The sequence below is a fragment of the Pelophylax lessonae genome, assembly GCF_965119305.1.
Source record: "Pelophylax lessonae genome assembly, chromosome: 1".
Taxonomy (NCBI): domain Eukaryota; kingdom Metazoa; phylum Chordata; class Amphibia; order Anura; family Ranidae; genus Pelophylax; species Pelophylax lessonae.
This window is the reverse complement of record NC_138768.1, coordinates 274612395-274638935: the sequence shown is the minus strand read 5'-3', so window position 1 is coordinate 274638935 and position 26541 is coordinate 274612395. Positions and strand designations below refer to the sequence as shown.

General features: G+C 46.2%; 1 protein-coding gene across 1 annotated transcript in view; it reads right to left on the bottom strand.

Moving 5' to 3' along the window:
• Positions 1-19662, bottom strand: part of PISD (phosphatidylserine decarboxylase) — a 75840-nt gene extending 56178 nt beyond the window's left edge. The window contains exons 1-3 of the mRNA XM_082243882.1: positions 19593-19662; positions 19384-19421; positions 9268-9443 (exon numbers count right to left, since the gene is read on the bottom strand). Coding sequence (XP_082100008.1) covers positions 9268-9443; positions 19384-19421; positions 19593-19642 — 264 coding nt within the window. The 5' untranslated portion in view covers positions 19643-19662. The remainder of the gene's footprint in view (positions 1-9267; positions 9444-19383; positions 19422-19592) is intronic.
• Between the last annotated feature and the right edge of the window lie 6879 nt (positions 19663-26541).

The window sequence follows — 26541 nt, the reverse complement described above, 5'->3', positions numbered from 1 at the left end:
CCCAAGGGGGGGAATCATCCACCCCAGTAACCTCCGCCTCCCCCTCAGACAGAGAAGAGTGAGACCCTTCAAGGGGCAAGCCACCCACGGAAACCATGTCAGATTCAGAATCAGAAGAAAAGGAAAGCCTAGGCCTTTTTCTATCAGCTCGTTCAGTCATCAGAATATCCACCTTTGACACCAAAGTCGCCACTGCAGCAAGAAAAGTAGTCAGGGTAGAGGACTCAGAGCAACCTGAGTCACCCACCAAGGCTGGAGGAAATTTGCTGTTCTGAGATTCCACGTTAAAAGAAAAAAAGTTTTTTTTTTTTTTTTTTAGGTAATGGCCCTTTAAACGTGCCACGGACCCCCGCAGCACACCGCTACACTGACTGTGAAACACAGACCCCCAAGCAGGATAACTGATAGCCAGAAGAATTGCACAAGGAAAAAAGACAGCAGACAGACCCCCACAAGTGTTACCACCGCAGCCGAGCTCTCCTGAGAGAAAGGAGGAAGTGATGTCACCGCAAGAGACTGAACTGAGGCTTCAGGCTAAGGAAAAATGGTTGCCAATAGAAAGTAATGGGAGGCTTCGGTAAAATGGCCGCCGACATTTGCTCGGAACAAACGTTTTGCCACACACAAGATGGCGCCGCAAGGCGCCAAAAACACACCATATATATGCTGTATAAGCGCTGTAAGCTGGGGAACAGGTAGCAGGTGCAAAGCTCCCTGGGATAAGCAGTTTTCAGGCACAGATATCAAATCCAGTGAGGTAGTGACAAACAGTGTGGTGTTTATTGGTGCTATATACAGGTGCTGTACAGTGCTTTAAGGAAAAACAACCAGAAGAAATAGCAAAACAAAAGCCTAGCCGTGTCCCGGCACTTACTATATACAACGTAGGCCCTCACTAACAAGCTGAGCAAGCCCATCGCTTGTCAGCTTCCACATACACAATCTGACAGTGTTACCAACCTTCTGCTCCCCTAGACAAACGTTGTCTGATTTCCCAGGCTGAGAGAGAGCCCTGCTGTCTGTCTCAGGTGAGTTTAAATTGACCTGGTGAAGAGGACCAAGATCAGAACTGGATAATGGATCAGAGATCCCTAAAAGGTATAAGAGAGATGCCTGGGTGATGTATAAACCCCGAACAGGACTTTTCCTGTCTCTCTCTGGGACGCTCTGCTACATATCCCCCCCCCCTTGTTTCAACCCCAGGGTTGGAACACCTGTGGCCCAACAGGAGTGAACACGGGACAGGGCATCTACATTCCCCATCTCAACACCTGGCCTGTGTTTTACAGTGAAGGAGTAATCTTGTGAAGCCAAAAACCACCGGTTCACCTGTCTATTAGTCTCCTTCTTTTGGGCCATCCATTTCAGAGGAGCATGGTCAGTTATCAAATCAAACTGGCGCCCTAACAGATAGTACCTTAGCGCGTCCAAGGCCCACTTTATGGCTAAACATTCCTTTTCAATGACTGCATACTTTCTCTCATGTTCATTAAGCTTTCTGCTCAAGTACACCACAGGGTGTTCTTCCCCATGGTGTACCTGTGACAATACAGCCCCAATACCTACATCAGACGCATCCGTCTGAACCAAGAAATCCTTTGAGAAATCAGGGGAATACAACACTGGCTGTGCACAAAGAGCCTTCTTTAAAACTTGGAAAGACTCCTCTGCTATTGGGGACCATTTCACCATTACTGATTCTTTCCCTTTCGTAAGGTCGGTCAGTGGGGCAGCTAGAGTTGCAAAATTTGGGATAAACCTTCTATAGTACCCCTGCAATCCCAAGAAAGGCTCTGACCTACTTCTTGTTTGCAGGACGTGGCCATTCTTGGATGGCTTCTACTTTGTTTAACTGAGGTTTAATGACTCCACGACCAATAGTGTAGCCCAAATACCTGGCTTCCTCTAAACCAATGGCGCATTTTTTTGGGTTTGCTGTAAAACCTTCCTTGAAGAGGGAATCCAGAACAGCCTGTACACGGGGCAAGTGAGACTCCCAGTCAGTGCTATGTACCACTATATCCTCCAGATAGGCAGCTGCATACTGTCCGTGAGGTCTTAGGGTCCTGTCCATGGCCCTCTGAAATGTCGCAGGGGCATTTTGCAAATCCAAAAGGCATTTTTTTGTACTGAAATGAACCCCCTGGGGTAACAAACGCAGTCTTTTCTTTGGCACTACCAGTCAGGGGTATTTGCCAATATCCTTTGGTCAAGTCTAAAGTAGTTAGGTAGCGGGCTTTGCCAAGTCTGTCTATAAGTTCGTCCACCCTGGGCATTGGGTACGTGTCAACGAGTTTTCTGAAGTCGTTACAAAACCTCCAAGTACCATCCGGTTTTGGGACTAAAACGATGGGGCTTGACCAGTCACTATTGGATTCCTCAATGACATCTAACTCAAGCATCCTTTTTACTTCGTCACTAATGTACTTTCTCCTAGCTTCGGGAATTTGGTATGGTTTTAGCTTGACACGGACCCCAGGTTCAGTAACAATATCATGCTGAACCGTGGAAGTCGTACCAGGTAACTCTGAAAATGTCTCTCTATTCCTTATCAGGAACTCTCTAGCTTCTTGTTTTTGGGAATAAAGCCCCGTACACACGCGTCAAAAATTGGCAGGGAGTTTTCGGCCAACGTCCGATTTTCGGCTTGTTCGTATGATGCTTCTGACAACCAACTCCGACTTTCGGCCGAAAAAAATCTGGTGTGCAGACTATAAAATTTTTGTTGGCCGTCAACACAACGGCCGATTTACCTGCAGTCAGTACAGATTTCGACAGTGAAAAATCTGATGAGCAAGTCTGGGCATGCTCAGTGAAGAAAAAACACAAAGAAAACAAACCAACACATGACATCACTTCTGAAGTAGAATTTTGTTGGCCGAGAAAATTCGTGTGCAGTCTAGGCACATTCCAACCAACAAAACACAACTTGGACAAAAGTCGGACGATCGGTCGGCCGATAATTGTTGTGTGTGTACGAGGCTTAAGACAGGGTGTCTGGAATCGTGACCTCAGGGACCAGAGGGGACTCCGTACCCCTAGATGTTACAGGGACGGACCTTGCAGTCAAGGCCAGCCTATCCTTCCAGGGCTTTAACAAATTTATATGGTAAATCTGCTCTGGCTTCCTTTTTCCTGATTGATGCACTTTATAATTGACCTCCCCAACTCTTTCCAATACTTCAAAAGGGACCCTGCCACTTAGCCAGGAACTTGCTCTCAACAGTGGGAACTAACACCAGGACCCTGTCACCAGGTGAGAAAACACGGAGTCTGGCTCCCCTGTTGTATATTCTCTGTTCCGCTGCCTGGGCCTGCAGTAAGTGTTCCTTTACCATAGGCATGATCGCTGCAATCCTGTCCTGCATTTGAGCGATATGCTCAATGACACTTTTGTGGGGTGTCTGCTCCCCCTCCCAGGTTTCCTTGGCTATGTCTAAGAGTCCCCGAGGGTGTCTCCCATAAAGTAATTCGAACAGAGAGTATCCCGTAGATGCCTGGGGTACTTCCCTGATGGCGAACATCAAGTACGGAATCAAGAAGTCCCAGTTTTTTCCATCCTTGTCCACAACCTTTTTTAACATACTCTTCAATGTTTTATTGAAGCGTTCTACAAGGCCATCAGTTTGAGGGTGGTATACGGAGGTTCGCAACTGGGTCACCTTAAATAACTTGCACAATTCTTTATTTATACGTGACATAAATGGGGTGCCCTGGTCCGTAAGGACCTCCTTAGGGATCCCAACGCGACTGAACACCATGAACAACTCTTTAGCAATGTTCTTAGCGGATGCAGTGCGTAAGGGAACTGCCTCGGGGTAACGGGTAGCATAATCCATGATTACAAGAATGTGTTGATGACCCCAGGCAGACTTGGGGAGTGGACCTACGAGGTCCATGGCGATCCTCTCAAAGGGCACTTCAATAATGGGTAAGGGCACTAAAGGACTTCGGAAGTGGGGTAGTGGGGCTGACATCTGACATACAGGACAAGATTGACAATAATTGTCAATATCTTTCTGTATCCCAGGCCAGTAAAACCTGCGTAACACTCTTTCAGTGTTTTTTTCAACCCCTAAATGACCTCCTAGTAAGTGTCCATGAGCCAATTCCAGCACCACTCGTCTGTAAGGCTTAGGGACCACCAACTGTGGGGACTTCCTCAGGCTCCTCCAGTTCTCCTGCCATAACAGAGAAAGGAAAATCCGGGGAACCGTGAGAGGAATCCCTTGAACCCATATGGTCGGTGCAGGCCAGGAGTTCTGGCTCTGCCACTGAGTCAGTTACGGTGGCCGAGTCGGGACGGTCCCACAGTTCCCAAAACTTAGGGAAGTCTCTACCAATGATGGCCTCATGCACTAAGTGGGGCACAAGTCCGACCGGATGGGTCACCGTACCTAAATCAGTTTCAAAGCGAACAGTAGCTATAGGATACTCCCGAGTATCACCATGTACACAGATCACAGCAACTTTTTTTGCATTTAAATTCACATTTTCCACTATTTCTGCTTTAACCAAAGTCACCAGACTTCCCGAGTCCAGCAAGGCTGCAATAGGCTTATCATAAACAGTCATTTGGCATATGTGTTTTCCTACCCCTGGCACAGCAGCGCATGAAACCGCAGCAAACATAGACTGCCTTCTAAGAGACATGTCACACTGCATGGGTTCATCTGTCAAAGGACAGTTTGCTGCAACATGTCCCAGTTCCTGGCAACGGAAACACCTGATGTTACCCCAGTTAGGTTTGTTGACAGGCAGTGGCTTCCCTTGTTTGGGACGCCAAACTTCAGCTCTGGCACTAAAAGTCCTCCCCCCTGTCTCCTTGCCATGCTGACCACCCACTTCCCCTGGAACAGTCTTACCGGTTGCCTGGGGAGACCGTGGCTTTGGGTGGAAAGTCCGTGCAGCTGTAGGGGTGTTGACCAGGCTCTCTGCAGCATAGTACCTCTCAACGAGCTCCACCAGGTTGTCCGCCGACTTGGGGTCTCCTTGACTCTGCAGAGGATTTGGTAATGACAACAGGAACCGGTCCATGACCACACGCTCCACAATTTGTGGCCCAGACAAGGACTCCGGCTGTAGCCATTTTCGCGCCAGGTGGATTAGGTCAAACATCTGTGATCTTGGGGGCCTCTCATCTCAGAAGGACCAGCTGTTGACCCACTGGGCTCGAACGGCCAAGTTGACACCGAGACGAGCCAGGATTTCCTGCTTGACTTTCTCATACTCTCCTGCATCCACGGACTCCAAATCATAATAGGCCTTCTGCGATTCCCCAGTAAGTAAGGGAGCGATCAATCCTGCCCACTGGGTTTTGGGCCAGCATTCCCTCTCAGCGGTTCTCTCAAAAGTAACCATCATCATCAGCAGTCATCTTGGACAGGAAGCGACCAACATGGATGGCTGAGGAGCGGTCTCTAACTGTTTCTGTTTTTACAGTAGACTGCTGTGCAAGTGTCTGCACCACCTCAACCAGCACCTTTCTGTCTGCTTCTGCAGCACTTGCCAGTGTTTCAAACATCTACTGGGTTTGATTTTGTACAGCGCCAATCTGTTGTCGAATCAAAGAGTTCGCTTGCTGCGTTTGTTCTTGTACAACACCAATCTGTTGTTTAAACAAAAAGTTTGCTTGCTGTTGTGCAGCATTGGATAACACCAACTGTTTGAGGATTTCCTCCATGTTTAGTCACTCCAGGTACTGGCCCTTTTAAATAGTAACTTACTACCAGTGCCCGCATCCTCCACCATATGTAAGCTGGAGAACAGGTAGCACGTGCAAAGCTCCCTGGGATAAGCAGTCTTTCAGGCACAGATATCAAATCCAGTGAGGTAGTGACAAACAGTGCGGTGTTTATTGGTGCTATATACAAGTCTATATACAGGTGCTGTACAGTGCTTTAAGGAAAAACAACCAGAAGAAATAATAGCAAAACAAAAGCCTAGCCGTGTCCCGGCACTTACTATATACAACGCAGGCCCTCACTAACAAGCTGAGCAAGCCTATCGCTTGTCAGCTTCCACATACACAATCTGACAGTGTCTCAGGTGAGTTTAAATTGGCCTGGTGAAGAGGACCAAGATCCGAACTGGATCATGGATCAGAGATCCCTAAAGGTATACGAGAGATGCCTGGGTGATGTATAAACCCCGAACAGGACTTTTCCTGTCTCTCTCTGGGATGCTCTGCTACAGCACCCATAGTGAAGCCAGACATCCTGCCCACATCTAAAATGGCGGACCGGTGGTGCTTAACCCAGCAGCGGTTGCCACACGTGTCTGTACCTCCAAAGCACCCAAAATGACACAGGAGAGGGACCCCAGAAACCCACACAGCGCACTGGCTGTGATAGAAAACCCTGCAGGGACCGGGATCAGGGAGCCCAAAAAACGCACAGACATGAGGGGATAACACAGACACACAGGACTGCCAGCCCCAGACAGAGGCCCCACACAGAATGTACTTACCTGTACCCGATGGCGTGGGGTGCCTCTCATCGAACGGGAAACCGCCGACCCTAAGATGGCAGGGGTGTTGTCAGCCAAAAACGCAGGACGCGAACAGTGCACGGAGAACCGTGGATGAGGCGTCCGGGTGAGGTAGCCACCTCACAGGCTGCATCCCTGAGGACAGGGATGAGTCGTTTGCGAGGCCAGGGCGAACACATAGCCTGCTAAATGCTCAATGGTGGGCTGGGGTTCCATCAGGCCCTCTGTCCTGGAGAACCAGGACGATTAGTCCAACTCCCAGCTCCGCAAAACGTCGTCTTCATCCGAAGATCCAACTAACGCTGACAAAATAAACAGCTAGTAATGCAAAGAAAAAAAACACATTTGCAGTAAATAAAATCATAAAATAGAAGAATGCTGAGACTGTAGCCCCAGCACAGGGAAGCCTATCTTACTCCTTAACTAGGCAGAAGACAAACTGAGTTGGGATGGCTGATTGCAGGGGGGTATTGGACCAGTGGGACAGCCCCCATGGGTGCGTCTATGTAAATGCTTTGTTTTTTAACAAGTCTTATGCCTAGTTACTCCTGTGGAGATTAAGTCAATGCCCCCATTGGTGAAGACTGTATGAGTGGGCGGCGACTGTCGGAGGACGTAAGAGAAATTACAGTTTTATATCTTTAGGTTTGAAGCCTGAAATGTGGCAAAAGGTCGCAAAGTTCAAGGGGGCCGAATACTTTCGCAAGGCACTGTAGCTACATTGAGCCTCAGAAGAATAAACTAACCAACTTAACACAAAATAATGAAGCTAGCTTATTTTCCATAATCCTTTGCCATATCCTCATACAGTACCGCGCATAATGAAACAACATACCACACAATCCTGATTTTCCCAAAGGCCTGTTTCACATGAGCAGTGTGAACAGCAAGATTTGACATTCAACTCCAGTTTGTAAATGTTGAACATAGATCCTAATACGGGTGCTGACTGCCACTTTAAGCAAGCTGCCAGCAGACTTCAGGAGGCTTTCAACAAGCTTAAAGAAGTGCTGAGGTTTGCTAGCAGCTTGCTTAAAGTGGAACTTCCCTCTCTCAGTCAACATGGACTATTTCTAATCCTTTTTTTGCATTTCTTCAATTACCTTCTGGTTTCTATGCCTAGGCAAATTACCGTACATACTCGAGTATAAGCCGAGGCACCCAATTTTACCACAAAAAAACTGGGAAAACGTATTGACTCAAGTATAAGCCTAGAGACCCAAAACTGGGGCGGCGTGCATGGTGTAGGGGCTGCAGACATGGTACAGGAGAGGCAGGGCTGCGGGCATAGTACAGGAGATGCAGTGCTGCGGGCATGGTACAGGAGAATCTCCTGTACCATGCCCGCAGCACTGCATCTCCTGTACCATGCCCGCAGCACTGCATCCCCTGAAGAGATGGTACAGGAGATGGTACAGGAAAATGGTATAGGCATGGTACAGGAGATGGTACAGGAGATGCAGGGCTGCGGGCATAGTACAGGAGATGCAAGTGCCGCGGGCATGGTACAGGAGAAGCTCCTGTACCATGCCCACAGCACTGCATCTCCTGTACTATGCCCGCAGCCCTGCCTCTCCTGTACCATCTCCTGTACCATGGCTATACCAGGAGATGCAGGGGCTGCGAAGGAGTCTCACCTTTTGGTGAGGCGCCTTATATTTAAAAATGGCGCCCCCCGGCGCCAACACGTCACCGCGCATGCGTCGTCTGCCCGGGAATAGCCAAACGTGTACAGGCTTTCCCAAGCAGCGGTGGCGCATGCGTACTGCACAGGAGAACAGGTAAGTGGGACCCTCACTCGAGTATAAGCCGAGAGGGGCTTTTTCAGCATAAAAAAACGTGTTGAAAAAGTCAGCTTATACTCAAGTATATACGGAATGTCATACATCCCAAGAGTCTTCAAGAGGGGAGGGAGGGTTCTCCGCTCAGCCCAAGCCTGAGCCAACACCAGATGGATTTCAGGAAATAAATGCTAAATAAATCATTTGCCCTTACTCAAGATGGCCACTGTCAGGAGATGCCAGGGGGTGTTTTTTGGGGGGTTTTTTAAATGATTTCTCAGCAAAATAAAGCATAGAGACATGCATGGATGGAGGAGCTGGCTTTGAATATTAAAAATTAAATTATACAGCATTTTTGGTGTGTGGTTCTCAGATGCAGAGCAGTTCAACTTTAAAGTAGCAATAAGCACTTCCATTAGGACTCGTGTTCAACTTTCACAAAATGGAGCTGAAAAGTTCTTTAAAAGCGTCAAAGCAGTTTGCTAAAAGCTCTGCAAATGCCTTGTCAAAGCTTGCTATTTACACTGCTGTTATACAAGATGAAGCCCTTGTAAAACAGGCCAAATGGTACAGGTGCATGCCCTACACACTGAATGAGTTTGGGGAAAGAAGTTCATAAACCAAGGAAATGTGATTTGTGTATGTAGTAGCTATTTCTGCACACTGTGCACAGTGCATGTATCAACAATTAAATATTTATTATAGATGAAGTAGATATAACATTTATGAGTTGTTCCAGGAACCCAACATTCAAAAAAAAAGATATATTGAATACTTGAAAGAAGCCTAAGTGCACCCAATATTTCCATTGTTATTCCCATCAATTTTTTCTGAGCACTTTTGCATACCATTATTCATTTTCCACAAACGGTTTTAAAAAACTATAGCTAAAACTTCCAAATACTTAAAAAGAAAATAATAATAAACTCAGACAGGCAGGAAAAAAAAAAACATTCCTTGCAATATAAAACAGTACATAAAGTATGGAAGACTCTACCTCCCAGGTGTGAGCTACTTGTGGGGGAACTTCCATCCCAAGCTTCTCCAATCTATGGACTTTATAACTTTCATACTGTCTGTAGCCTGCATAACCTCCACTTGTTCCCAGAAGCACATACAGAGGTCTGACCTTGACACCCAGAGCAAGAGATGCAGCTTGAAATCTCCTTCCATCTGTACAATAAAAATAAGAAACTGTAATCTGCAAAGTTACTAGCATTAAAATTAATTTTAATTGAGGGTCATTTGATGGCTAATTTTACACAAAAATGTTACTAAAACTATCAAAATTCAATGATGTTAAGCAATCTGCATGTAGAAAGAGGCATGTTATGGAGAAATTTCTAGATGAAAGAAATGATGCAACAGTCTCATCATAGCTTGCAACTATCTGACCATGTAGGCCAAACCCATACAAAACAGGATGAATCACTCCTTGGCTTATTAAAGAAAATCAACTTTTAGTATGTGTAATGCTCTAGCAAATACCCACTTCTAGTGTGCACTCAAATGTAAACCACAACTAAAAAAAAATAAAACACTAAATGAATATAATGTCCAAAATTCAGTCCCAAGACCCTGAAGACCACCACACACAATTGTGGAACTATGCTCACCCTGATGTATGGACCTCTAAGCAATAGATTTCATCTCCAATATATCCCATGACAAGCTCAGCAGGCAAGCAAAAGAGACTACATAGTGTTCACTGTTTCCAAGATCATATATAAATATGAAAACATCAAATCTACTCACATGAAGACTTGCAACAAAGTACCTGGGATATGGTGCACAAAAAGCTGTATAAAAAAAGTGTCTCTCCAGTGTGTATTCCCCAACACATATAAAGTAGAGCTGCACGATTCTGGCAAAAATTAGAATCACGTTTTGGCTTAGAATGAAGGTCACGATTCTCTCACGATTCTCAAAATATTTTTTATTTTAAGGATTTACAACCTCTGAACATTAGGCCATCAAACAAGATGGCAATAAAATAAGCCATAACACTCTTTGCTTCAAACAAATATAAAGAAATGTAATGAAAAAAGGTAGCGTTATGTGCAGCCAGAAAATTTAAACTTAAAATCTCAGTATAATAGGAGGAGGGGGGGGGGGGGTGAGGTAATCCTTGAAAAAAAAAAAAAAAAAAAAAAACTTTAAATATATATTATATTGATATATAGAGTCAAACATTTGTTCTAGGGCCCGCTATATACTCATCTCTTCGGCCTTCAGTACTCCTCTTCAGTTATCCAAGGTTGAACTTTCCTGAATTTCCCCCCCTCCCCATACTTTTTTGCACAAAATCAATAAAGGAGTACAAGTCTCTCATAGCACAGTGAAGCTGTATTAAAAATGTCAATCATCCAATGTGCAAAGGAAGTTACTGTTTTTTCATTTAAAGGGTTAGTTCACTTATTCAAAAACAAAATCAGAATTAAAGTACATTCAAATGTATAGCTAAGATCCCACTTTTACTGCTTTCTGATCTTTCATGTCCGATTTCTTTCCTGTGCAGAAAACAAACTTGTATTTTTGCCTTGGCTAAACCTGCTTTTTTTGCCTGCAATTTAAGAACTGTTGAACACATTATAAAACTCGTTTCCTAGCGCTTGCCTATCAGTGTTAATTTCGTCGACTAAAACCGACTAAAACGTTTTCGTCGACTAACACAATTCAGATGACAAAAATACGACTAAAACTAAAATGGCATTTTAGTCTTAAGACTAAAATACGACTAAAACTAAAATGGCATTTTAGTCAAAAGACTATAACTAAAACTAAATCGAAATTTGCTGCCAAAAATTAACACTGGTGCATGCTCAAAGCATAAATAATAACATATTAGATTTTTCACTCCAGGACCAGCAGTAGTATATAATGAGTTTGGAAATTGTAGAGAAATGCTTAAATAATGCATTACAAATTACAATTGAACTACACCCATTTGATTATAGATGACTAAAATGAGTTTTAGTCGACTAAAATGTAGGGCGTTTTAGTCGACTAAAATATACTGGAGTTTTAGTCGACTAAATACGACTAAAACTAAAACACTTGCAGAAGACTAAAATAGGACTAAAACTAAAATGCCATTTTAGTCCTAAGACTAAGACTAAAACTAAATTGAAATTTGCTGCCAAAATTAACACTGTTGCCTATAAACATTCCATTCACTCACTAACCAACTGCCTCCAACTTAGAGTGATGATGCCTTGACTTTTACCCCTAGCCTCCGATTCTCTAAACAAACCCCATTCGAACGCCTGATCCTTTCTGGTCCTTCACAGAAAGGTTTAACATCGGAAACCTATAAATTATTGAACTTATACAACATGGACACTCAAGGCAAATATAGCTATATGATCAAATGGGAACAAGCTCTTCGGGAGGAATTTACCAGTGGCAGCGGTCTCGGGCAGCTAAGAGCTCTATATGAACTCTTTACAAATAAAACACATATAAAGTGTTATTTTTTTGGTACATGACACATTCCCGTCTCCATGCTTTATACCCGCCGTCCTCCGATCACTGAGGTGTCACAGAGACCGAGGTACCTTACTCCAGGTTTACTGGCAGTGCCCCATTTTGCAATCTTATTGGCGCTTGGTCCGGGACCTCCTCCGTCGGCTTTTAGAGGTTGAAATCCCCCTCCTCCCAAGAGCGTACCTTTTAGGACTACTACCCCCTAATCTTCTGGGTCTAGCTAAAATACTGGCTAGTCACGTATTGACGGCGGGCAAATGCCAGATAGCCCTTCAATGGAAGAGACGTAACCCACCAACCTCATTAGAGCTTTATGCTAGGATCAAGGACGTGGAGATTATGGAGTCCATGACTGCGCGACTGGCCAAGAAGATTGACCACCATCAAGCGGTGTGGGAACCATGGCATCTCAGAGGAGATTCTCTTAGGCTACGAGTTCCATCTCGGGCCGAGAGACTGATTTTTTATAAGAAAATTTTGCAAACCCAGAGGGGGGAGCCCTTCTCACTTTCTTTCTCCTTTACTTCCCTTACTTCTTTGATATACATATTATACACACACACACACACACACACACACACACACACACACCTTGCTCCTTGGTTGTCGCTCCTTGGTTGTCTATATTTGGTTTGTTAACTGAATTTGGTTGTGGAATTGGAGCCCCTCTACAATCTGGGAAAAAGTGCTGGATGTAAAAAATGTGCAACATGCAGTCCACAATGAATTCCCAATACCCAAATAACGTGATAGTCCTCCATTGATTGACTTTTTGTTCAATGCAAATTTAGTACTGCTGCGATTTTCACTTTGCCTTCATATGCTAGAAATGCCGTCCATCCTCTTCTCTACAAAACTGCCTTCCAGATACTTCTATGCAAAACTGGATATGAATCGCATCCTATGTGAACAGTTATCTCAGAATGCCACTATACAATATGCTGTGCGAGTTTGGAATGCATTACTCCAAAATCGCACAGGACCCTTTTTTTAAGCGATCAAATTCTCACTACATACACATGAAAGTCCTTCATAGAAAGCAATGTATTTTCAGATGGCATGGGAATCTATGCCTTGCGGATCGCATCTCATCTGCATCAGTGTGAACTGAGACTAATGGGTCATACACACTATAAGATTTTCTGAAGACTTTTTCCTTTAGACTTACCAAAACCATATAATATGAGGTTAACCTAAACACTTTCAATTTGTATGCAATCTGGCAGGCCCTTGCACTACATAGAAAAGGTAAATCTGAAGGAAAAAGTCTTCAGAAAATCTTATAGTGTGTATGGCCCTTAAGGCTCCATTCCAGCTGGGAGTTTTAGGATCTCAAAACGCACAATTGCAAAACGCAGATTCAGGTGCCATTTTTTCAACACAAACCTACAACGCAGTACAGTTTTGCCGCAATTAATCAAGCGCCAATTGTGGCAAACTGCATTGCGTAAAGCTTGTCGCCCAAAAAGAAGCAGGCGCCGTATTTTAGATGCTATAGAAAATAATGGCACCTGAACCTGTTTTTTGTGATTGTAGTCCATATTGAGATCGCGGGCAGAATCTCAGCGATTCTGCCGCAATCCCAAAACACCCAAGTGTGAATAGAGTCTCACAGAGCAGACACCGAAGCTTGATTTGGATGCTCAGCATGTGCTTGCACTAAGCACCCAAGTGCTTCTGTGTGCGAGAGTAAACTAAAGGAATAACGTTTTTTTTTCTCATTGGGGCCAGCGCCTCATTTAGGCCTCATGCACACTGGATGTTATAAAAACGCCAGTAGAAAGCTGGAGCTGTAGGAGTTTTTCAGCTGTAGCTTTTTTTACCAAAACTATATTCCCACAAAAGCTTATGGCTAAAAAATATTGATAAAACACTGAAAAGACGCGTTTTTCAGGTTTTATGGGAGTTAGAGCTTTTATACAGGTGAAAAACTCCTCTCAAAACCCAATGGTTTTGGGGGTTTTTCCAGTCAGAAAAGGCCCCTGCCAAAAACTGCTGCTAACAGCCTAGGTGTGCATGGACACATAGGATAACATGCTGGGGAGTTTATTGGCTGCAGAAAAAAACGTCTGATACCAAAAACAGCCACTGTAAAAACGTCCAGTGTGCATGAGACCTTACTCGCAGAGCCTTAACCACTTAAGCCCCGGAAGATTTTACCCCCTTCCTGACCAGGGGGTATTTTGCGATTCGGCACTGCGTGACTTTAACGGACAATTGCGCGGTCGTGCGACGCTGTACCTAAACTAATTTGGCGTCCTTTTTTTCCCACAAACAGAGCTTTCTTTTGGTGGTATTTGATCACCTGTGCAATTTTTTGATCATGCGCTTTAAATAAAAAAGAGCGTACATTTTGCAAAAATAGCAATATTTTTCACTTTTTTTTTATATGAAATTCCCCCCAAAAAAAATGTAAAAATCAAAATTTTTTAACATTTTCGGCCAATTTGTTTTATGCTACCTATGTTTGGTAAAAATCGCAAAAAGCGTATTTTGATTGGTTTGCGTAAAAGTTATCGCGTTTACTAACAAAGGGAAAGATTTTTGTCATTTTTGTTGTTTTTTTTTTTTAACGCGTAATGGCGGCGATCTGCGATTTTTTTTGCGGTACTGCGACATTGCGGCGGACAGATCGGACCCTTGACTGACATTTTTGACACTTTTGGGGTTACCAGTGACATTACTGCAGTAATCAGTGCTATACATATGCACTGTTACTGTAAAAATACACTGGTAGTGAAGGGGTTAACTTTATTTGAGAGGGAGGGACTGTGTGTGTCCCTAGGGGCGTGCTTTCTACTGTGATTGGCTGTGGCTTGAGCTGTAAGGACACTGATCAACGGATCTACATAGTAGATCCGTGTGATCAGTGTTTTTACACCGAGGAGAATGACAGGTGGCTTGTTTACACATGCCGCCTGACTTTCTCCCTCTCCCCCGCCGATCGCAGAGTGGCCGGCGGACATCGGGTCCGCCGGGCACACGCGGGGGGGGGTCCGTGACCACGCGGGGGCGCGCGCTCGCTCCCTAGACCCTCACAAGCAAGCGACGTAGCCCTACGTCACTTTGCCTGTGAGGGGCTGACTGCCGACGTAGATAGTCGTGCGGCGGTCGGCAAGTGGTTAAGAGAGTCTGACACTCCCCTTTCCCTGAAAAGTACCCAATTGGTGCTCCTCACACTGCAAGGTCTCTCACATCCCTGCTAGTCCCCGGGTATGGTGCTGTAGACCGGCAGGGATTAAGTAGGAGATAAACAGCACAATGTTAAACTACTTCCCGCCTGATGGTAAAACAATCTTTAACGTCGAACCACAATTTTGCAACTTTGACGTGGGTTGATAAAACCGTACATATCATAACTACTTTGTGCATCCAGGTGAATTATACTGTGTTTTTTCAGGACAAAATTAGGCATTTGGTGGTAAATGGTAATGGATATCTTCTGTTTATTTTATTTAATTATTTTTAAAGGAAATTTTTTTTTTTTAATTTAAAGCGGAGTTCCACCTGAAATTTATACTTACCTCCATCTTCTCGCTCCCGGTCACCTGAAAAACAAATGGATAATCGCAATTTTTTTTTTTTTTTCACTTACCTTTTAGAGAAAATATACTCACCTTACTTCCTTCTTCCTCCCCTCGGCGGCCACGGCGATTCGTCACTTCCTGGCTTTTGCAATGATTCCTGGGAGCTGAACGTCATCGCTCCCAGGAATAATTGCGCCTGCACCGGCCCCGACGTCAGTTCCGGGGCGCGCGCGTCATTCCCTTCTAAACAGCTTCTGGGCATGCCCAGAAGCTGTGGAGGGATGACGCGAGAGACCCGGAAGTGACGTCGGGGCTGGTGCAGTGCATCGTGGGACCAAAGAAGAAGGAAGAGGACCGAAGAGGACGCGGAAGAGGATCACGCTGGCTTCAAGCTGCCCACACCTGAGATGGCAGCGCTGGACAAGAATTTCAAGGTAAGTATTTCTCCTGAAAGGCAAGTGCAACCCGGGACAGATCAGAGGCTAGCCATTGTGGAATGTGCTAGCCCTGACTGTCCCGGGGGTATTTTTATAAAAAAATGTATAACGAGGGTGGAACTCCGCTTTAACTGTATATTTCTTGTTACTACCATAACCTTCCATCAAAGAACAGCCCAAAATGAAATTCTCCTGCTCCGGATGATCGCAGCAATACCACATAAGTGTATGTTAGTACTTGTATGTATCCATAGTACAGCCCAAAAACAATAGTGCGCACTTTGCTTTTTTTTTTTTTTTTAATCAAACCTAAAATACACCGACACAAACTCAAAAAATAAAATACTGAAACTGACCTAGATCAAACCTTGATCTAGGTATTTTTTTGTATTTATTTATTTGTTTTTATTTATTTATTTTACAAACACTTTTTTTTTTCCTCGCCATTCACAGAGAGAGAGAGGGGGGCAGGCTTCACAGTGATGGATTTTTTATTTTTTTTTTACCCCAGATCTCTCAAGACAGAAGACCTGTCATGCTTATTTCTTATACAAGGGATGTTTAGAGCAGGGGGTCTTCAAACTATGGCCCTCCAGTTGTTCAGGAACTACAATTCCCATCATGCCTAGTCATGTTTGTGAATGTCAGTTTTACAGTGCCTCATGGGATGTGTAGTTCCACAACAGCTGGAGGACCGTAGTTTGAGGATCACTGGTTTAGAGTGTTGTCTATGGAGATTTTTAAGTACCAAGTTTGTTGCCATTCCACGATGGTGCCCAATTTTAAAGCATGACATGTTAGGTATCCATTTACTCGGCGTAACATCATCTTTCCCATTATACAAAAAAATTAGGCCAACTTTAATAATTTTGTTTTTATAACACCTTCCCACCCGGCCTACAGAAGAATAGCGGCTGGACGGGGACTCCATTGTCCTAACTGAACGTCATAGGACTTCCTTCAGAACAAGCCGCTGTGCATGCCTCCGGGGGCGCATCGCGGCAATCCATGAGTCGCTCCGACACACACCGCATATCTTCAATCTCGGTAAAGAGCCTTTGACGTAAGCTCTTTACCATGTGATCAGCGGTGTCCATTTACAGCTGATCACAGTATAAAAAGGAAGAGCCGGTTATCGGCATTCCTCTACCTACACTGACAGGGCGTGAGTAAAGGCCCGTACACACGTACCGATTGTCGGCCGTAAATATTCGGCCAACGTCCGATCGGCCGATTGTCGGCTTGTTAGTATGATGCTTCCGACAACCGACTGCGACTTTTCAGCAGAACAAAATCTGGTGTGCAGGCTATTAAATTTTTGTAGGCCAACAAAGAACGGCCGATTGTTCGCCAGTCAGTACAGATTTCGGCCGACAAAAAGCAGATGAGCAAGACTGGGCATGCTCAGAGAAGAAAAAACACACGGAAAGTTAACCATCACATGACATCACTTCTGCAGTCGGTTGTTGTTGGCCGACAAAATTCGTGTGCAGTCTTTAGCACTTTTTAACCATCAGGACAGCCCTGGACAAAAGACGGCCGAACGGTCGGCCGACAATCGGTGCGTGTACGGGGCTTAAGGGCTGATAAGCTGCTCTCCTGACAGGGAGGGTCTGCTCGGATAATTAGTGCATTGATTATCAGCGATGCCTGCCTGTGCCCACCAGCGGTGCCAATCAGTGCTGCCTTTCAGTGCCATCTATTAGTGCTGCATATCAGTTCAACCTATCAGTGCTGTGCTGCATATTAGTGCCTCATCAGAGCACATCAGTAAAGGAGAAAAATGACCCATTTACAAAACTTTGTAACAGAAACCAAAACTTTTTTTTTTTCCAACAAAAAAGAAAAAAAAAAAATTCAGCGGTGATTATACCACCAAAAGAAAGCTCTGTCTGTCTCAAAAAAAAAAAAAAAAAAAGAAGAAACATTTTTTTGGGTATAGCATTGTGCATGATCGCCAATTGTCATTCAAAGTGCAACAGCGCTGAAGTCTGAAAATTGGCCTGGGCAGGAAGGGGGTGAAACTGCTCAGCAATGAAGTGGTTAAAGTGTACTTTTTCCAAAAAAAAAAACAAAAGACTGCGTGACACAAAATATTGCAATGACCGCCATTTTATTCTCTAGGGCAGGGGTGAGGAACCTTTTTTCTGCTAAGGGCCATTTGGGTATTTATAAAATCATTTGGGGGCCGTATAAAATTATCAACTTAAAAATGTGCCTGTTATATTTGGTCAAACATTTAATTAACTCACCCCTAATGTGATGGCTGCAACTGCATCTCTTTGGGGAGGTGTGTGATGGTAGCTGGTATTGATGGTGATGCTACTCGCAACTGGTTTTCCATGTTTGCGTCGGTCAGTCTGGAGCGCACTCGACTCTTTGTGGTGGTAAGTTTTGAAAAGAACTGCTGGTGGGTACAGCTGGCTGGTACTGCTGGTGGGCACAGCTGGCTGGTACTGCTGGTGGGTACAGCTGGCTCAGGCTGGTACGGCTGGCTTGTACTGTGCTGTGGGTACTGCTGGCTGGTACTGCTGGCTCAGGCTGGTACTGCTGTGGGTACTGCTGACACAGGCTGGTACTGTGCTGTAGGTACTGCTGGCTGATACTGCTGGCTCAGGCTGGTACTACTGGCTAGTACTGCTGGCTCAGGCTGGTACTGCTGGCTGGTATTGCTGTGGGTACTGCTGGCTCAGGCTGGTACTGTGCTGTAGGTACTGCTGGCTGGTACTGCTGTGGGTACTGCTGGCTGGTATTGTTGTGGGTACTGCTGACTCTGGCTGGTACTGCTGTGAGTACTGCTGGTTCTGGCTGGTACTGCTTGCTCTAGCTTGTTCTGGCTGGTACTGCTGGTTCTGGCTGGTACTGCTGTGAATACTGCTGGCTCTGGCTGGCACTGCTGTGAGTACTGCTGGCTCTGGCTGGTACTGCTGGTTCTGGCTGGTACTGCTGTGTGTGCTGCTGGTGGGAAATGCTGGCTAGCAGCAGCGCCGCGCTGGAGGAAGAGGCAATGTTTCCTGTATTGGTCACAGGCGGAGTTCATTTGATGTCACTCTGCTGTGCCTCACTCAGACTGTCAGAACAGAGCCGGAACTATACAGGAAGCATTGGCTCCATTCTGACAGATCAGCTGAGAGACTCAGATGCACGGGGGGCCGGACCAAATGACTTTGAGGGCCGCATACGGCCCCCGGGCCTTAGGTTCCCCATCCCTGCTCTAGGGTCTCGGTGAAAAAAAAAAAAAAAAATATATATATATATATATATATATATATATACAATATATATACACACATACACACATACACACATACATACATACATACATACACACACTTTGGGGGGGGGGGGGGTCTAAGTGGTTTTCTAATTACCGATTTTCACTTGTAAACAACAAATGTCAGAAAAAGCCAGGATGGGTAAAACAAGTGGTTAATGCTAGCCCTACCATGAGCTGGATAGAAGAGAACCTTGATCATTTGACTTTTATTGTATGTTCTAACCCACATTTAGTAGACTAGATAGGCCTGTGTGACCGAATGAGGATTGATGCTTTGTGTGGTTATAAGAAATGTGACAGACCCATTCCATACACTAGGGAGGAAGAACAATAACAAACTAGACAGGTGAGATAGAAGGAATGATTTATACAAGAAGCACACTCACTGGAATGAAAGCTTCGAAGCTGGTCGGCCTTTAAAAACCTAGAAAAAAAAAAGAGTCATATGGTTACATCCTTTATACAGCCTGGTACTGAAGAGGACAACTACAACATGGTGTACGTGTCCTTCAGTCAACTCTAGCCCAGAAGAACAGCACATGTTGCTTTCCTCAGGCTACATGTTATGTCTTTCACTTCGGGGCAAATGTTGTACCTGGTCAGCCTGCACTGAAGACCGCACGCCCTCCACATGCACAGCGCCATCTTCCTCCTGTCACCTCTGCGCCGGTTATGACTCAGGTAACTCAGCTGCGAAGTTAGCCAATCCGAGCCGCCTTGTTCAGACACTAGAGCCTCGCTTCACTATACCAAGTCAGGAACTGCAGCGCCATCTTGCCGTAGACCAGGTTGTGCTCCATGCTGTGCTTGTTTGTGAACACTTGGTGGCGATAACATGAGCTTCGCTGGGTGAACACCCAGAAGTGCCTCAATTTGTGTTATAGGTTGTAGTATAGTGGAAGTAAACTTCCATCTCTGACTTTTACCTATAGGTAAGCTTATAATAAAGCTTACCTATAGGTAGCATAAATATATCCTAAACATGTCCTGTACAGGAGATATTTATTATGCATGCAGCCAGTGACATCACTGGCGCATGCCTTCTGAGGGAATGCCGTTCCTTCCGAGCCCTGTGCTGTAAACAATGGTGCATGCGCGGGAGTGACGTCATCACAGCTCCAGCCAGCAGACATGGGAGTAAAGCCCCGTACACAGGTATCGATTGTCGGCCGTAAATATTCGGCCAACGTCCGATCTGCCGATTGTCGGCTTGTTAGTATGATGCTTCCGACAACCGACTGCGACTTTTTGGCTGAACAAAATCTGGTGTGCATGCTATAAAATTTTTGTTGGCCAACAAAGAACGGCCGATTGTTCGTCAGTCAGTACAGATTTCGGCTGACAAAAGCCAGATGAGCAAGACTGGGCATGCTCAGAGAAGAAAAAACACATGGAAAGTAGACCAGAACATGACATCACTTCTGAAGTTGGTTGTTGTTGGCCGACAAAATTTGTGTGCAGTCTAGAGCACATTTCAACCAACAAAACAACACTGCACAAAAGACGGCCGATCGTTCGGCCGACAATCGGTACGTGTGTACGGGGGCTTAAGTCACACATGTGCAGGTCACAAGCAAGTCTCAAGTCTTAACCTTCAAGTCTCAAGCAAGTCCCAAGTTACTGTGGCGAAAAGCAAGCAAGTCAAGTCGAGTCCCTGCTAGAAGTCAAGCAAGTCAAGTCATTTATTTTGGTCAAGTCACAAATCAAGTCAAAATACTGATCTGCCCCAATTTTCACCTTTAAATCAGTTAAAAGTCAGTGGTCAGGAAAGGTTTTGTTTTATTTTCAACAGTAACAAAACTGCTTAGTGCTTTTTTCTTGGCATATTAAAGAAACACTTTTAATGCCCAAACAGCTCAAAATCCTTTGTCCGGTCATGTTTCAACACCACAGTCACTAAAAACATGTTAAGTATTTCAATTGTTAAACAGCCAGTGTCCTAAAAATCAGAACACACTGAGGTGTTTTAAGTGACTGTGGTGTCAGAAGCATAACAGGCACATTCATTTTGCTTTAACACATCTTGAGAAAATGTAAATATTTAATAACTTAACCACTTTACCACTAGAGCATTTTGCTGTCTTACATCTGGGCCACTTTTTGCGAATGTGAACACTTTCGATCTGTCACTCCCTGTCACTGAGGAGATCCGCCCGCTTGTGTTTACACAGGCGGGCGGATCTCCACACTAGATCCCCGGCGATCGCCGCTGCTCCTCCCCTGGCCCGACTCCCGCTGTGAATGAAAACAGCGGGAGCGCGCCTCCGCCTACAGGGGAGGAGTCTGGCGACGTAGGTCTACGTCGTCAGACGGGATCGTGCCACTTTGCCGCAGTACTATTCCAGTACTCAGCGGTAAAGTGGTTAAAAAAGTAAAGTAATTTCGAGTCATATGTCTCAAGTCAAGTCAAGTCTCAAGTCATGAATGCCAAGTCAAAGTCAAGTCGAGTCTTTTATTAATTTTAGTCAAGCAAGACTTAAGTCCTCAAACTGGTGACTTAAGTCTGACTTAAGTCAAGTCATGTGACTCAAGTCCCCCACCTCTGCCAGTCAGTCACAGAGCCGGTAGCAAGATGGGTGAAGATTGGAGCCCCTGTAGTTCTGACATTTTGGCGCTGGAAGGGCTTCATTTTAAGGTAAGTTTAACATAATGTGCTAGTATGGGATTCATACTAGCACATTATGACATTACCTTGCAGGGTACAAGAAAAAAAAACATCCAGCAGTTTACAACCGCTTTCAGTTATGTAGGGGAGGGTCCAGTCTTATTTTCATATACACCAGTGCAAGAATGGTCATTTTATTTATATTTTGCCTTCGCTGTATTTCAACATATCTCTGGCTGGAGGATAGCACTGGGCACTGTGCTGTTAGTAGATTGTCAGTGATCATAGCTCCCAACAGTGGCAGCCGGCCGATAGGGGGCGCAGGGGCGCCGAACCCCCCCCCCCCCCCCAAAAAAAGAAAGAAAGAAAGAAAGATTTACAAAAAAAAAAAATGTCAATTATTCGCCCACTAGGGGCGCCGGCCTGTGTGCTGGGTATGGGGGGATGGGGTTTTTGACCCCACCCTCGGCCAGCAGAGGCGCCGATTGGCGCTCTTCAGGGGGTCATCGGGGCGCAGAGCAATGCGCCCCAACACCCCCACTTTAGAGATGTCCTGGCTGTGATTGGTCCAGACTTCAGCCTGGACCAAGCACACAGGAGGACATCCCGGGTGACGTGGCGCGTGGGGGTGGTGCGTGCGTCAGTCACTCCCCGTCCCGGCATCACGTCCTCACCTTCCTGCCCGCCGGCGCCATCAGACCAGAGAGAGCCGGCGGGCGGGAGAAGAAGAAGAGGGAGTCACGCCGGCGGGCGGAAGAAGAAGAAGAGGGAGTCGCGCCGTCAGCCCGGCGGGCGGAAGAAGAGGGAGTCGCGCCGTCAGCCCGGCGGGCGGGAGAAGAAGAAGAGGGAGTCATTCGTCTCGGGAAGCAGCACGCAGGTCACCGTGAGTGAGGTAAGTGATGCCTCGGGGGGGGGGGGCCCGGCCCACACACTGTCTGGCTGCTTTGAAGGGGGCACGCACGCACGCTGATCTCTGCATTGGGGGCACCCTGTATGCTGGTGACTACATTGGGGGCACGCACGCACGTTGATCTCTGCATTGGGGGCACCCTGCATGCTGGTGACTACATTGAGGGCACGCACGCACGCTGATCTCTGCATTGGGGGCACCATGTATGCTGGTGACTACATTGAGGGCACGCACGCACGCTGATCTTTGCATTGGGGGCACCCTGTATGCTGGTGGCTACATTGGGGGCACGCACGCACGCCGATCTCTGCATTGGGGGCACCATGTATGCTGGTGACTACATTGAGGGCACGCACGCATGCTGATCTTTGCATTGGGGGCACCCTGTATGCTGGTGGCTACAATGGGGGCACGCACGCACGCTGATCTCTGCATTGGGGCACCTTGTATGCTGGTGACTACATTGGGGGCACGCACGCACGCTGATCTCTGCATTGGGGGCACCCTGTATGCTGGTGACTACATTGGGGGCACGCACGCACGCTGATCTCTGCATTGGGGGCACCATGTATGCTGGTGACTACATTGGGGGCATGCACGCACGCTGATCTTTGCATTGGGGGCACCCTGTATGCTGGTGACTACATTGGGGGCATGCATGCACGCACGCTGATCTCTGCATTGGGGGCACCCTGTATGCTGGTGACTACATTGGGGGCACGCACGCTGATCTCTGCATTGGGGGCACCCTGTATGCTGGTGATTACATTGGGGGCACGCACGCACGCTGATCTCTGCATTGGGGGCACCATGTATGCTGGTGACTACATTGGGGGCACGCACGCATGCTGATCTTTGCATTGGGGGCACCCTGTATGCTGGTGACTACATTGGGGCACGCACGCACGCTGATCTCTGCATTGGTAGCACCCTGTATGCTGGTGACTACATTGGGGGCACACATGCTGATCTCTGCATTGGGGGCACCCTGTATGCTGGTGACTACATTGGGGGCACGCACGCTGATCTCTGCATTGGGGGCACCATGTACGCTGGTCACTGCATTGAAAGGGGGCATGTACGCTGGTCACTGCATTGAAAGGGGGCCTGTACTGTGGGGTTTGTGCTAGGGGGCCTGTACTGTGTGGTTTGTGCTAGGGGGCCCGTACTGTGAGGTTTGTGCTAGGGGGCCTGTACTGTGGGATTAGTGCTAGGGGGTCTGTACTGTGAGGTTTGTGCTAGGGGGCCTGTACTGTGGGGTTTGTGCTAGGGGGTCTGTACTGTGGGATTAGTGCTAGGGGGCCTGTACTGTGGGATTAGTGCTAGGGGGACTGTACTGTGGGATTAGTGCTAGGGGGTCTGTACTGTAGGGTTAGTGCTAGGGGGGCCTGTACTGTGGGATTAGTGCTAGGGGGTCTGTACTGTGGGATTAGTGCTAGGGGGTCTGTACTGTGTGATTAGTGCTAGGGGGCCTGTACTGTGGGGTTTGTGCTAGGGGGCCTGTACTGTGGGGTTTGTGCTAGGGGGCCTGTACTGTGGGGTTTGTGCTAGGGGGCCTGTACTGTGGGGTTTGTGCTAGGGGGTCTGTACTGTGGGATTAGTGCTAGGGGGCCTGTACTATGGGGTTAGTGCTAGGGGGCCTGTACTGTGGGGTTAGTGCTAGGGGGCCTGTACTGTGGGGTTTGTGCTAGGGGGTTTGTGCTTGAGGGGTTTGTGTGGGGTTTGTGCTGGAGGGGTTTGTGCTGGGGGGGGTCTGTACTGTGGGGTTTGTGCTAGGGGGTCTGTACTGTGGGATTAGTGCTAGGGGGCCTGTACTGTGGGATTAGTGCTAGGGGGCCTGTACTGTGGGATTAGTGCTAGGGGGTCTGTACTGTGGGGTTTGTGCTAGGGGGCCTGTACTGTGGGGTTTGTGCTAGGGGGCCTGTACTGTGGGGTTTGTGCTAGGGGGTTTGTCCTTGAGGGGTTTGTGCTGGGGGGGTATGTACTGTGGGGTTTGTGCCAATCTCAGTCAGTGTACCCCATAATAGGGTGTCTCTCACAGTATATCCCATAATAGGGCCCCTGCTCCCTATTATGAGATATACTAGTACTGATGGAACCCTTAATATGTGATATATTGGGAGAATTTGTTCACGCAAGCAAAATACAGGGGACAAAATGGGTGGAGTCTATAAGGGGTGGGGCTTCTGAGAAATGGGAGTGGTCAAAATGGAAGGGTGGGGTCTTGCGCCCCACCATCTTAAAACTTCACCAGCCGCCACTGGCTCCCAACTGTCCCTGACTTCAAGGGACTGTCTCTGATTTGGAATAAAGCCCCTCTGTCCCTCCTCATTTGTCCCTTATTTTAGTCTGATCTATAAATTTCTATATAAAATGCACTTTTTTATCTTTTAAAAAGTGTTTATTAGTGCTAAACCTTTTATCCAATTTTTAAATGGCAATATTTGGAAATGTAAAAGCCAGTATAAAGGAACAGTAGTGGTAAAAAAAAAAAAAAAAAAAAAGCAATCGTGAGTTCAACTAATCATTGTTTTTTGGTATAATTCTTCTTTAGGGGGCGTGGCAAGGGGTGTGTCCTATGCCTACATACTTTTGCTAATAGGTGTCCCTTGTTCCCATCTCAGTTGGGATTCATTCATGTATTTATATTTAATATATTTAATTAATGTAGTTGGTGTGTTCTTTCTTTATATTTGCTTTTGGTGAATGGTAGTTTATATTACAGTTTTCCAGGGTAGCGAATATCAGCCAAATACAAAAGAATAAATAAGTGAAGTGTAACAGGATGGGTAATCAGCTGAATGATCAAAAAGTAACTGGAACTTGCAGCTTTCTAAACAGGTACAAAGTTGGAATCAATCAGACAAAACAGGTTCAGGGTGGCAATCTGCATGCAAACCCTGTGGAATAAGCTGTGCAAACACTCTTCACAGCAATGTCTCTGTGACTTAATTAAGGTAACATATGGCTGCACAATATAGTCTTTGTAAGACCCTAATTAAAGGAGAGTCAAGCTGAGACTCATATCAGTAAAACAGTAGAACACAGCTACCTGCGATTATCCTCACAGTGAAGCTTAGAGTGGTTCTGGAAAACCAAGGTAAACAGCTGGAGGGATCCAAGGACAGCACACTGGAACCAGAGTGCTCTGGTAACACAGGTAAACAGCTGGAGGGATCCCAAGGACACCTCTCTTTGAAACTGGAGTGTTCTGGTAACACAGATGAACAGCTGGAGGGATCCCACGAACAAAGGGCACCCGAAAGGAACTGGAGAGTTCTGGTAAGACAGGTGAACAGCTGGAGGTATGCCAAGGACACCTCAGTGGAACTAGGATGCTCTGGTAACACAGGTAAGCAGCTGGAGGGATCCCAAGCACAAAGTGCACCCCAGTGGAACTGGTGTGCTCTGGTAACATAGGTGAAAAGCTGAAGGGATCCCAGGGACAAAGGGCATCCCACTGGAACTGGAGTGCCCTGGTAACACAGGTGAACAGCTAAAGGGATCCCAAGCACAAAGGGAACTGGAGTGCTTTGGTATCCTAAGTGGACAGCTAGAGGGATCCCAAAGGACACCTCACTGGAACTGGAGTGCTCTGGTAACAAAGAATAACAGCTGGAGAGATCCCAAGAACAAAGGGCACCCCACTAGAACTGGAGTGCTCAAGTAGTAGTTGAGGAGAGGCTCCCCACAGTAGCTGGATGATTGTGAAGCCATGTGCTACTAGGCTGCTGTCTAGCTTCCCGCACACCAGTTCTGAAAATGGAGATCTGCTCACCTGACTGCAGATTACTTACATAGCTACCTCTGCCTCATCGGGTATGGCCTCTCTGAGTTTCTGAGGAAGGAAGCACGAGGAATTCATGCTACCTGGGCTTGAACCCAGAAAGTGTGGTAAAAGGAATTAAAAAAGGCCAGGAACTGGGCGTGAGAAAATGGGTAGTCCGCTAAAATAAACAGAATGATTATGCAATAGAAAGACTACTAGAATTGGATGGAAAAAATACATAGAGAGACATTAGATACTTG